This window comes from Chanodichthys erythropterus, chromosome 13 (genome assembly GCF_024489055.1).
Source record: "Chanodichthys erythropterus isolate Z2021 chromosome 13, ASM2448905v1, whole genome shotgun sequence".
NCBI classification, from domain to species: Eukaryota; Metazoa; Chordata; class Actinopteri; order Cypriniformes; family Xenocyprididae; genus Chanodichthys; species Chanodichthys erythropterus.
In genome coordinates, this window is record NC_090233.1 from 11992287 (window position 1) to 12006210 (window position 13924).

Below are 13924 nucleotides of genomic sequence, written 5' to 3' on the forward strand. Positions count from 1 at the left end.
TATCTATCAGTTCTGCTTTTATAACTCACAATTGCGACTTTATATCACAAAAATTCAAGTCAGTCAAAAGTGCGACATGTAAAGTCGCAATTGCGCGAAAAAGTCCGGATTGTGAGATAAAAATTCACAATTACCTTTTTTATTCAGTCTTTTTTTCCTCAGAATTGGACTTTATAACTCGCAATTGCAAGTTTATATCTTACAACTGCAAGAAACAAAGTCAGAATTGCGAGAAAAAGTCAGAATTGTGAGATATAAACTCGCAATTCGCACTTTTTCTCGCAATTCCTACTTTTTATATTTCACAATTGCAAGAAACAGTGTCAGAATTGCGAGAAAAAGTCAGAATTGCGACATTATATTTACAGTATATATTCACAGTTCTGACTTTCCCGCAATTATTTTTATTTTTTTAAAAAAGAGTCTGAATTTATAACTCGCAATTGCGACTTTATATCATGCAAATCTGAGGGAAAAAGTCAGAAGTGGGAGATGTAAACTCACAACTGTGAGATATTATCTTTTATTTATTTTTAATTTGTATGAAAATGTTATTTATTTATTTTTTTTTATAGGGGTGGTAAAGCTCGACCCCTGAACCTCACCGTCAGTGGGGTGTAGGCAGATTGTATGAAAATGGGATCATACGAATTAACCATCAATTCACCAAAACATAAAATATCTATGAATTGCCATGAGATTGTGTTGGTTTTCTGATGACAGTACATGAAGTCTCAAAGCTAACGACTATGTTGAGTGATGTCGGCATACGAGAAAATCGTTCTCCAAAAAAAGGGGTGCTGGCAAAACATCAACTGTAATATGATAAAATCTTTGAGATTTAAGTTCTATTTCATCAAAATAAGCTACTAATTTAGGGCCAGATTCACTAAACATGGCAAATTTGCATGAGAGTGCAATTCCAAAAAAGTGGAAAGTTCTGGCCATGATCTACTGATGACATGCAAATGAAAGAACACAGACGCAGTCGGATCGTTTCCATAATGACCAACTCAATCTATCTGGTTTAAGACATGCTTTTTTTAATCAGTAAATAATGGTGCAAACACCAGTAAATTGACTAGCGCAAACCTTAGTAAATCAACTTGTGTGATTAATTTAAATACTCTCTGTCCATAAATTTTGCATCTGAAAGGGAAACTCCTACAAATGCATATGCAATAAGGTCAGACGCAAAAATAACTGTGTCCACACCCTTTCAGTGCTAATTTCTCACAGTGTGTCTTTAGTAAAATCCTAAGAGTAGTTTTTTAATGCCAAAAGAGGGTTTGCGCTGGTGAAATCTGTTAGTAAATCTGGCCCTAAGAATGGCTTTTAAAGGAGAAGGATGCCCAGAAAGTAGTGTAATTACAGCACCTACCAGCATGGACCACGTTTACCGGCCAAACCTTGACCTCCTGGTGTGTATAATCAGGATAGTTTACAACATTTTAACTTGGCATTCATCATAAAATGCTTGATTTACTTCTGCTGTGAAAAAAACAGAGGACAGCCACTGGCTCTATAAACAAAAATGATATTATATTTTCATAATCTAAATAATACATAAAAACGTCAGGGTCGTCCTCAGGCTTCAGCAGCGGTGACCGGCGACTGATATGTTCCAGATTTAAAAGGTCAACCTCGCACAAACAAAATGGATTTGAGCAGAAAGCTGTTGCGGTGTGAACATAGCCTTTCAGCACAAGTGTGATCTAAACCGAACCGAAATCCAACGGGCATGTGAAAATGATGAAAGTATTAGGCTCGAAGCGGTTTGATAATTTACCGATGACTTCAAGATCCAAGCATGGCTAAAATTCGTTACATTATGAGGAGATTAAGGAAGAGCCCGATATTGCACATTAAAGAGCAGCCTGGAGTCTTTGTGTTTGAGAGCCGCGGAGCTCAGGGAAATAATCCAACCGAGCAAATGAATTCCAGCTCAAAGGAAAACATCAATCAGGCTATTGCAAGAAGATCCAGATAGAAGAAGGCAAATGTTACAAAATCCATGTTGGCGTGTGTCTAAATGTGCATGTTTACATGTAAGCGCAAGAAAATCAAAGAAAACAGACTCCGGAATATCAAGCATGTGCAGAATGAGAGTCACGCTCTGCGTCTTTCCCTTTTTCCTTCCAACCCTTTCTTCTTATCCATTCAATGTGATGAACTAGCTGCAAACTATTTAAGGGGAACATTCGAAGGACTGAGGCAAACCTTTTGTTTTGCCCGCTCAGAACTTCCTGCATTTCAGGAAGCACACATCAAGCACTTCAAATTTGTAAAAGGAATTAAACGCCCTTGATGCTGATAACTGTGGGTGAACGTCAGTCTCTGAGTAGTCGTAATATCTTTGATATTGAAGATTTCAGCGCATTATTGATACCGATAAATATACTTTCATAATTCAGTTCAATTCACCTTTAGTATTGTAAAACGAGCTCCTGTAATCAGGAATAGCTCTTGAAAGTCTCGTTCCAGTAAAAGCCAAGGCGGTCGCTCATCTCTCTCTCCACTTCCTGTCTAGTTCGGAGAGAGCGAGAGGGAATCTGACAATATACAAAATTTCTTTGTAGCATCCCAGTTCGTGAGAGAGTAAAAACAGCTCACCAGTCCTGTGTGAGAGGACGTTATTCAGAGAGAAAGCCAGAAAGAAACAGAGAAGGACTGAGAGAAAGACAGAGAAAGGAAGTTAAAAGCAGAAAAAGGAAGTTACAAAGCTAGGAAAAGGAGGAAAAGAGAGGCAGATGCGGTGTGGGCAGCTCCTGTGCGGTTTCACTCCATCGTTTCCTGGTGTCTCTGTGACTTCTCCCTCTCTTTCACTCTTCCCGTCTCTCCCTCTCTCTCTCTGTCTGATTCTCGCGAGCTCTTCGAGTCGGAGCTCCACAGTCCAGGGCAGGCAGGCCGAATGGTGACTGGGCGAGGTGGTTTGGCTCTGGATGGACTCTCACAGACGCTCCCTGGTGGGAATCCAGATATAAGGCCCTGACTGCTCCTCGATCACAGTTTTCACCTTGTGATAAACTTCCTCGAAGCTGTCGCCCTCCACGATTGCTGCGATACAGAGAGAAAACGGCATTTTGTCACGTACGTTTGTGGTTAAAATCCCCCTGTGGTGAAAATCAAGGTTTTTAATGTTGTTTATGTGTCTGTGTGGTGTTTTTAATATGCTTTAAGACAAATCATGTGCAAATTCATCAGTCAACACCATTGCTGAGTATAAAAAAGACCCGCGGTGTTTGTGACATCAAAACTACCTTGTGTAGATTGTGGAGATTTAGCAATATGGCAGGTGTATGATGTATATTATGATGATATGTCTTTCTCCACTGACGTTCTGAGTTTGTAAGGAAACTGATCGTTAGAAGGCAGCTGTCTGTTCAGTCACTTTTCACTTAGTTTTGCATCCAGAAAACATTTAGAATGATGGGTAACACTTTATAATAACTGCACACTATGAAGCATTAGTTAAGCATTAGTTAATAGTTATTTCATCACTTATAAAGCATTAATAGACATTTGTAAGTAGTTTATAAATACAGCTATAATTGCTTTATTCTTGAATTATAAGCATATCTATAATGTGTTTAATAATTGTATTTTCATACTTTATTAATAATCAATGTATCATTTCTAAATTAAGTATTACATTATTTACAAACCAGTTATTTGGGAGTTGTCAGTGGTTCATTTAGGAAGTGTAAGTAAATGATTAATAAACTATTTAAACATTCATTTATACATCTTATTATTTAGACACATAGTAATAGTTACTTAGTGTGTTTTATTAACACACATTCCTACTGCAATTCATGATTAATTCAGGTAATTATAAAACATTTAGAAGTAGTCAGTTAACTATTTTTGTGAGCTCATCTAAAGTGAGGACTATTTATGCTCTGTAAAGCTTTTATAAATGAGATTTAAAGGTTCAGTGATCTTCTGCACTGCTGTTCTCTAATGTTTTAAAGTTAGTACCGTGGAAGTTTTGACACTAGGAATATGTTAATAAAGCATTTATTAACACACTAAGTAACTATTACTATATGTCTAAATAATAAGATGCATAAATGTACATTTAAATATTGTATTAATCATTTAGTCACACTTCCTAAATGATCTTATGAACCACTGACAACTCCTAAATAACTGGTTTGTGAATAATGAAATACATAATTTAGAAATGATAAATTAATCATTAATAAAGTATGAAAATACAATTATTAAACTCATTATAGATATGCTTATAAATCAAGAACAAAGCATTTATAGCTGTATTTATAAATGGCTTACTAATGTCTATTAATGTTTTATAAATGATGAATTGACTATTTACTAATGCTTAACTAATGCTTCATAGCGTGAGTTATTCTAAAGTGTTACCGAATGATGTTTTTTGTTATGGTTGTTTCTCTGACTACACACTCCACGACCCACTCAAAACGGTCTGCCAACTCACTTTTGGGTCGCGCCCACCAGTTGAGAAACTCTGGGTTAAGACATGCATGCTTATTTGGGGTGGTAAAAAATGGCACATATACCAGTATACAGACTAATGCAATCCTTATTTGAAAAGCATCATTAGTGAATCATGTTGCATGGATTAAATACTCTCCATCCATAAATTTAGCGGTCTGATAGGGAAACTCCTACAAATGCATATGTAAAAACTGTTTCCATTACAGTTTTGCTAAATATTCCTGTTTCGAATTGCCTGAAAAACCACCTAATGTGAGTGTAAAAACATTTTTGCAATATATGGGAGTTTTGGCAAAATTGATGTGTTTCCAATTTGCGCAGTTTGAAGGGTAATGGGAACCCAGCTATTGCTAATTTCTCACAGTGTGTCATTAGTAAATCCTGACAGTAGTTTTTAACACCAAAAGAGAGTTTGCGCTGACACAAGCTATTAGTAAATCTGGCCAACTGTGTCATGTGTAAATAAATGGCAAATTAATAACACCCATCCTTCTCAAAATTCTACACAAGTTCCTTTATTAAATATTTTGGCTAATTCAATCAAGCCTTCAGCTTGTAGCATTCCCAATTCCCAGATTTTACCCCAAATCAGTGAAAAGCAAGCAGATTCAGTGTGGCCTAGTAATTAGTAAATGTGTTTTCTTCCAGGACACTAGAGGGCGATGCATTAAAATGTCTTACCAGAGAAGCACTCCAGGAAATCTTGCTCCAGTTTAATAGCACGGTCCATACCTTTCCTGGCTTGTTCCTCAGTTAAACGTGTGTTGATCTCTCTGGATAATACAGCAGAGACACCATCAGTTGTCAGTTTAAATTTACAGCTAGGCACAATTTTGAGTTCATGTTGACTTGAAGCAAGCAGTTACGTACAGGACGTTCTCCAGTGATTTGGGTCGTACGAAGATGGCGATTGGGTGGAGCTGTGCAGCCTGTAGCCTACGAACTGCATTAGCAGACACATCCAGAATACAGTGCTTTCCCTGCTGCTCACAAACACACAAAAATAGACACACATATTAAGATGTGCAAAAGTGATACACGAGTTCATTGTTTTGTCCAAAACTCTGATCTAACCTGTTCCGCCACCTCTCGGACGCTCTGAACGCTGGTTCCGTACAGGTGGCTGTTGTACTGGCCCGCCTCAATGAAACGATGGTTCTGAATGTCTTTCTCCATCTGTTCCCGCGACGACACAAAATGGTAGTCCCGCCCATCCACCTCATACTCCCGCTTGGGTCGTGTCGTATCTGAGAAAGAGCGATGACATCATCTCATGACTATGATATCAGTTACACTTAATGGCAGCATGTGACAGGTGTGTTGAAAATGGCTGTTTACTGCTTATCGTAAGCTGTGACACGCTACCAGGGCTTGATATTAAAGGATTAGTTCACTTTTAAATAAACTTTTCCTGATAACTTACTCACCCCCATGTCATCCAAGATGTCCATGTCTTTCTTTCTTCAGTTGAAAAGAAATTTAAGTTTTTGATGAAAACATTCCAGGATTTTTCTCCATATAGTAGACTTCAATGGGCACCAAACTGTTGAAGGTCAAAATTAGTTTCACTGCAGCTTCAAATTGTTCTACACAATCTCAAATGAAAAATAAGGGTCTTATCTAGTGAAACCATCGCTCATTTTCTGAAAAAAATTGAAGTTTTAACCTTAAATGCTCATCTTGAACTAGCTCTCTTCTTCTTCTCCTCTATTTGAATTCCTCTAAGTGTATTACTGCCCTCCACAGGTCAAAGTTTGAACTAATTGTTATATACTATTGAACTAGCATATTGCATATAAAAATGAGTTCAAACTTTGACCTGTGGAGGGTAGTAATACGCTTAGCAGTGTCTACACTGCTGGAATTCAAATAGAGAAGAAGAAGAGAGCTAGTTCAAGATGAGCATTTAAGGTTAAAACTTATATAATTTTCAATTTTTTTCAGAAAATGAGCAATGGTTTCACTAGATAAGACCCTTATTTTTCATCTGAGATTGTGTAGAACAATTTGAAGCTGCAATGAAACTAATTTTGACCTTCAACAGTTTGGTGCCCATTGAAGTCTACTATATGGAGAAAAATCCTGGAATGTTTTCATCAAAAACTTTAATTTCTTTTCGACTGAAGAAAGAAAGACATGGACATCTTGGATGACATGGGGGCGAGTAAGTTATCAGGAAAAGTTTATTTAAAAGTGAACTAATCCTTTAACACCTGCCAACCCGCCAAATGAAGTGTATTTCAGCAGTGACCTGTAACACAGTCGCTCTGACCAGCAACTCTGGGAGGTTGGATTTTATTTATAATATATATATATACGTTTTTCAATTGTTGTTTTTTTTAAAAGGCATCTGAAATAATAAACTAAGTATAAAATAATGTAAAAATGCTGGTCTTGGTGAGTATTCACGTAAACACAGTCAGTTATGTTTAAATAAAAACGCATGTGTAACAGTATAATGGATCCATGCATCAGGCCTTAAAGTGACAGCAGCCTAATATACCTGCTGCCAAATTATGAGATAATATTAAATATATCTATATGGCAGTTTTTCTCCATGTTATCAATGTCAATATTGTGTCCAATGAAAATGCTGAGTGGCTAGCAAAACCACTAAGTGGCTGGTGAGCAAAAAAGTTAATGTCAAGCTCTGCATGCTATCAATCTAAAGTTTGGGGTAAGATAAATAAAGAGATTAACACTTTTATTCAGCTAAGATGCATTTAAGTGATCAAAGGTAACAGCAAAGACATTTTTAATGTTACAAAAGATTTCTATTTCAAATAATCAGTTTTTTTTTTTTTTTACACTTTATATTCATCAAAGAATCCTGAAAAAATGTATCAATACAATAAAGTACAATACAATGTTTATATAGCACATTTAAAAAAGTTGACCAAAGTGTTGTACAAAAAAAAAATTATATATATATATATATATATATATATATAATATGCAAAACAAACATAAAAATGCACTCACGAATAAAGAGAGACTTCATGAAAATGTTTAAAAAGTAAGTAGATGGGACATTTCTAATATAAATCGGGGGCTTTTCCAGAACTTGAGACCGGTAAATGCAAACACACGGTCACCTCTGTATTTAAGTCTGGATCCTTTGCGCCCTGTGCTTGTGGAAATTGCCAAAAACGACATTTTTGAGAGTGCTTGGCACTTTTGTGAGCGATATGCATCTGAGCATGACAACAGAGTTGAGGAATACTTACGAGGGACACAAGAGCCAAACTTGTCTGGGAACTCAGACAGCAGGTCATCATTCACTCTGTCCTTCACCGGGCCCAGAATAATGATCGGCCTCGCGTAGTGCACTAAACAGGATGAGAGATGAGAGAGAGACTCTACGAATACATACACTAGAACACAAAGCAAATGGAAGTGAGGAGAAAGAACAATATGACATAAGCTAGAAACTCAGTGGCTCAGTTCCCAACCCTAGTGAGCTGCCTACAAAGACAGCATTTTTAGGCGCCATAGGTGTGCTTCCCACACAAAAACTGTAGGCAGCAAAATGATGCTTAGAAAATGCTTAATTTTGCTCAAATTCTAAAGGAAAAACATCCACAGAACTGCAGCACATGCCTGTCAATTTTCCATCTGTTTCAAGCCATGAATAAGTATAGTTTTCAGGGGGATTTCCCTCTATTAAAATCATCACCCCTTTCTTCCCGATGGCCCTGATAGTATGCATCAACAATAAGCTTTATACAGAATTTGGCATACTGTGATGATGATGATAAAGAAATGTATGTCAAGCTCACTGTTTGCGTTGATGATAAGGCTGATTTTAAATTATTCAGCACTAAAAAGCAGAAGTGTAAAGAGTACCTGAAAAGAAAACCATTCTTAAGTAAAAGTGGAGATACCTTGTTGAGATACCTATGACTTGAGTAAAAGACTTATACTTCACTTGACTCATACGTGTACACAGGCATTCAACACAATCTCTTGCCACAAGTTACAAACCATGTAAATCTCTTTGTATTCTTTCATGCTAGTGTTGTACAAATGAGGGTACTTTCTAACTTATTCGCACAATCTCTCATCTATATAGGCCTCCATTGTCACTGTAGCTCGCATGCGTTCCGGTGTGGTGAGAAATCGAGTCCCCCCAGGAATCGGGTCTCCTTTAGGACCCCGAGTGATCCCACTTTTAATGGGTAATCGCATTATGATTTATATAGTTTAAAATGCGTTGTAATTACCATTAATGTCTTTTAAATTACATGGTTTATATACTAGTATATAACTGAAGCTATAGGTTGTAAAATTACTGTTTTTTAGTTAGCTTATGTACTAGCTTAGCTTACATTATACTAGGTATGTTTTTTTTGCTTCCAATATCTGTTTCCAGTTTGTTTTATTATGCAATACATAGGCATTCGTTTCGTATTTCAAGCATGTTGTTTGTCCACTTAATATAATAAACATCATACAATAGTGAAATAGGTTATAATTTGTCAAGACATCACGATAACAACTTCTGATCAGGCAGGGTCCTAAAGGATTCCTTTGGGGGGCTGGGGCATTTCTCATGACACCGGTCTGTTCTGTTTATGCAGTTTTTCTGAATCGACACCCACAGGGTTGCCACCTTGTGGATAAACTAATTACTGCAACAACAAAAAATTTAATGCGCATGTGCAACCTGCATGTTCAAAGTCTGCGTGGTTACAAAAATCCGGCGGTGTGCATACTCTTCTAAAGACGAAATTCACATCATGCGCACTGTACGCTGACCATCGCGTACACGTAAAAAGTGAAGTATACTTTGGCCTTTAGAGTATCTGATTTTAGCAGTACTTAAGTATTGTACTCGTATAGAATGTAGGCTCAAAGATGCAGTAGTCCTCATCAAAACATCAGTGAATAATAAGAAATATATATTTTTTTCAAATTGAAATAAAACTGAACACCTCAAAATTGCAATAAATCAAGGTCGACAAAACTTCATCTCAAATGCCTACAGATATTCAAAACTCAAAACTAAGTCTCGGTTAACTTGGACAATTTTTTTTTTTGAGAGATTCGCCTAGCAACTTTCTTAAAAAAAACAACCTTTCAGTAAACAAAAACTATATGTAGTGAATGCAGCACATGTCCTCATCTCATATATGAAACACCTGTGATTCACAACTACCTGCTAATGCACTCACATATGTCTAAAGTAGACTTGTTGACAAGTTTTGTGAGTAAGGGCAAAACGCACAAGATATAGTACCTTCATTGTCCTGTAGATGGCGATATCGCTTCTTTTGTAGCAGAAATTGCTGCAAAAAAAGTTTGGTGCCATGCAAAATGTAATGAGTAATTGCATTACTCATTACAAATGTATTGGAGTAAATATTACATATAATTAATCAAAAATGTAGTCAAGCATAGACTAAAAGTTGCTGATACTCAAAATACAGAGTAGCCAAAAAAGATATTTAAGTACAGTAACTGATTATGTTTACTCAAATACTTTATACCACAGCTGAAAAGTATCTATAACAATAGTTACATCCAGAAATATCTGAATTCACATCAATAGTCAAACTATTCAAATTAACTCGAAGTGTCAGTTCAGTGCACTTTATGTGCGGAGGGCTATTTGTGCGGTTACTGTCTATATATGAGTTTGAATTGAGTCACATACAGTATGAAGATTTTATTTCATATAGGATGCTGCCTGCGTAGACTGTAGAAAGCAAGGTATCTCACTAGGGTTTGTATCAGAGCCAGCGTATAAATGAGAACATATGGTGACTCAGTTGAGTTATCCAACCTTCCACTTGTGCGACTGTCTCGTAACTCCGTACGGGCTCTTCCCTTCCTGAAAGAGAACAAACACACATACATACGTCATTTTCTGTTTGCAATACATTCAACAACAAAACATGAAATTCTTTATCAGTATTCAGGGCTGCACTGTGCAGTCTATGAGCAAAAAGAGGGTTGTAACTCACCCTGTGAACCTGTACTGTCTCGACTTCGGTCCTATCAAAGGGAAAATATATAGTACAATGCTTATCAAATTGTAATAGACTGTTTCAAACATTAACTTAGATGTAAAATCCAGTTATTGCAGCATTTGTCCTGACCCAAAGAGGTGAATAGGCAATAATAATGTAAGTCTAAAGGCTTTTGTGTGCGTCTGGGAAACCTAGATTGACATAAACCAGGAACAGTAACATGAGTATGTAGACGTTTTCACTGTGCAAGTCTCTTTTTTTGTCTGCAAATGTAATTTTAGGAGCTCTATATATGAATACCACCACAATGCCATAATTGCAAGTGGGAAAACTTTTTTTTTTTCATTCTAAAATACACAGGTAAAACATCATTCACGCTTAATGCACACCATTTGCCGTTCATTGTGTTTGCATTAGCGCTGAAAAGCTACCTGTCTTTCTGAAAGTGAAAGAGAGGAAAAAGATATGAAATATTAACTTCCCGGGAATACAGAAGAGAACAGCAGTCTGCATGTGTGTAGTGATCAGTATCTACAAGCAGCACGAGCTCACAATGCCCAGGAGTTTCAATGCTTTCATAAAACAACTCCTTGATAGACTCCCATGGGCTGCAAACATACACCACTACTAGCCTAAACCTATCACAACTGATTATAGAGAAGGAAAACAAATCTCATAGGAGAAGAGCAAAATGTTTTTGGAGTAATTTAAAGAAAAATGGGTGAATGGGATGAACTGCAAACAGCTGTTTGTGTTTTAGCATGGAGCTTACCCTTTCTTTTGACTTCAACCGCGACCACTCTTTTCTCTCAACCCTGGAAGAGAGATTGCTTGAATGAATGACACAAGATAAATAAAAACAGGGAAAAAACACTGAGGTTGATGTTGTTTATTCCCACATGCACATGCAATTATACAAATGCGTGCAAACATCCCCCAAAAAACGTAATTCCCTAACTTGTAGGAGAGCTAGATTTTTGAGAATGCAGCAGACTACCACAATCTGTAGAACTTTATTGAGACCAAAAAGATGATATATGGGGAAAAAAACAACACTCTTGCTTGTGTGGTATTGCTTAACAATATAATATTGAAAACTACTTATTGCAAAAATAAATAAATAAAAAAAAAATGTATATTGTGATTAATCGCACCTAATATTAAAGATTTAAATATATTTTTTTATTGTAAAAATTGTACATTTAATCATCAAATTACTGTAGAAACAACAGGTAGGAAATATACAGAAATTGAATAAAGTTATCAAACACTGCAGTCTTCACTGCATAAATTATAAATGAAATATAGTTAATCCTTATTAAAGCTACAAAAGTTATTCAGTCAAGAGCAGTGAGTTATTTTCTCTTTGTCTTTTGCCCTTTGATTATCATTAGTGACAGCAGCAGGTTTATTAGGCTGCTGTCACTTTAAGATCTGATGCACATGATGCAGATCTGACTCTTTAGAGTCATTTAAGACTTAATTTAACTCATTTAAGCCAAGGATACTCGACAAAGTGGGCATTTTGGCATACTTTTGTGAGTTTTGGTTCGTTCAAGAGTGAAAGAGATCTCAATGTGGCCGGCGCGCTGTCTGAAACCGCTTTCTGCACACATGAGTCTGTCACAGATTCACAGACAGCGCAACAGTACAGATTTAAGTTCTTTTTTTTGAGTCTTATCGCGCTTGAATGGTTTAATAGCACTTGAATGAATGGTAGCGTGATCATATAATGTAACGCTAGCTAAAGGATGACGGGAAAAATGGACGCTGTGTTGATTGTGTTAAATATTTTTAATGCGTTAAACTGAAAAAATGAATCACATGCGTTGACGTGTTAATTTTGACAGCCCTGGTCACAATATGAGGTAAAACTGGTCCTGGTTACAAAGATGTCTATTTCATTTAAATGCTGTTCTTTTCTGATCCTGAAAAAAGTCATGGTTTCCACAGAAAAAAATTAAGCAGCACAACTGTTTTCAACATTAATAATAAGAGATGTTTCTTGTGCAGCAAATCAGCATATCAGAATGATTTCTGAAGGATCATGTGACACTGAAGACTGAAGTAATGATGCTGAAAATTCAGCTTTGATCACTGGAATAAATTAAGAGACTTTTTTCAAAAATCTTACTAACTCCAAACTTTTAAATTGCAGTGTAATTTTCACTTTTATCATCTAAGGGAGGAATGACAATGATTGTTTTTTTACATTTCACATGTTGTTGACCTTTCTTTTTAAATGACTACAGAGAGATGTTTGGGCTTGGGTTAAGCACAGATAGATGCTTCTAGAGCACATCCTTGTAAAAGTGTGTTAGAATGAAAGAGTGAAAAGCTAAAAAGACCCTTTAAGCTGTTTGTATATTATTTTGTTCAAGGACAACAGAGGAGATAACACAAGAGAAAGCAGCGACACAAACACACACACACCTCCTCTTGCTGGGGATGAAGCCGACCTCCTCCTCATCCCCCTGTGGGCTGACTCTGCAGGCCTGCCACCACTCCTCATCTCCACAGTCCAAAACATGCAGCACATCTCCAAACTTAAAGCCCACGGCCTGACTCAGGAAACCACAGTCTGCTGTCTTATCATAGTCAAACAGAGCCCTGCCAAACGAGAGAGAGAGAGAGAGAGCATAAGTCATGGGAAAAAGAGAGGATAAAGGAGGACAGTTAGAGACAAGGACTGAAAAAGAACAACATCAAAGGAAAAGCATGGAAATGGGTTGAAATTAAGCAACAAAGGCTTTTTTCATTTTTATTCTTCGGCTATGTTCAGAATGGAACACTAGCCTTCTGATTTCTTTCCGCATAGTACGTTAAACAGCACGCAGCGATAAACATTTGAAACTATAGAATGTTACACTGCTCAAATGTGATCCCTTTACATTGCAACTCAAATACTTAAAAATGAACACTTAAATATTAAAATCGCAGTCTATATACACAGGAGATGGAAGGTGAAGTTGAGTGCAGTGGATTATGGGATACAATTACACAGTGTGCTCAGCTTGTATACTGAGCATTTTAGCAAATGTAGTAGGTCATCTGGTAATTCCACCCTTGTGAAAAACAAGTGCACTTAATTATATTGAATGTGCATTTGTAGTGTTATTCAAATCTTGAAAGTATACTTAAAGAGAGTACACTTCAATGACTTTCTTAACACATTTAAGTACACTTTAAAAAAAAAAAGAACCTTGTAATAATGTCAAATTGAAAGATTCACTTTAAAGTACATTTTAAATCATAATGTTTTATAATCTGTTGTTGTGCTTTAAAGAAGTACACTTATTTTGATGTGCTGATTAACATACTAAAGCACATGTAAAGTACTTGTTTATCATTTCAACTTTAGTGTCAATTTTACATTTTTATTTATCAATATTACATTTAAAGTTAATATATTTTAAATGCACTAAATTGCAATTGTAAATGTGCAATTACAAAAATATTTAAATGTTTGA

At 36.3% G+C, this 13924-nt stretch overlaps 1 protein-coding gene across 4 annotated transcripts in view; it reads right to left on the reverse strand.

Annotated features, from left to right (window-relative positions):
- Window positions 1–487: 487 nt before the first annotated feature.
- Window positions 488–13924, reverse strand: part of LOC137033933 (disks large homolog 4) — a 174455-nt gene continuing 161018 nt past the window's right edge. For all 4 annotated transcript variants that reach the window (XM_067406425.1, XM_067406423.1, XM_067406424.1 and 1 more), the window contains 9 exons: window positions 12888–13064; window positions 11227–11269; window positions 10449–10479; window positions 10268–10315; window positions 7710–7811; window positions 5557–5729; window positions 5353–5465; window positions 5164–5255; window positions 488–3057 (listed from right to left, as the gene is read on the reverse strand). In XM_067406425.1, the coding sequence (XP_067262526.1) occupies window positions 2951–3057; window positions 5164–5255; window positions 5353–5465; window positions 5557–5729; window positions 7710–7811; window positions 10268–10315; window positions 10449–10479; window positions 11227–11269; window positions 12888–13064 (886 nt within the window). In that variant the 3' untranslated portion in view covers window positions 488–2950. The remainder of the gene's footprint in view (window positions 3058–5163; window positions 5256–5352; window positions 5466–5556; window positions 5730–7709; window positions 7812–10267; window positions 10316–10448; window positions 10480–11226; window positions 11270–12887; window positions 13065–13924) is intronic.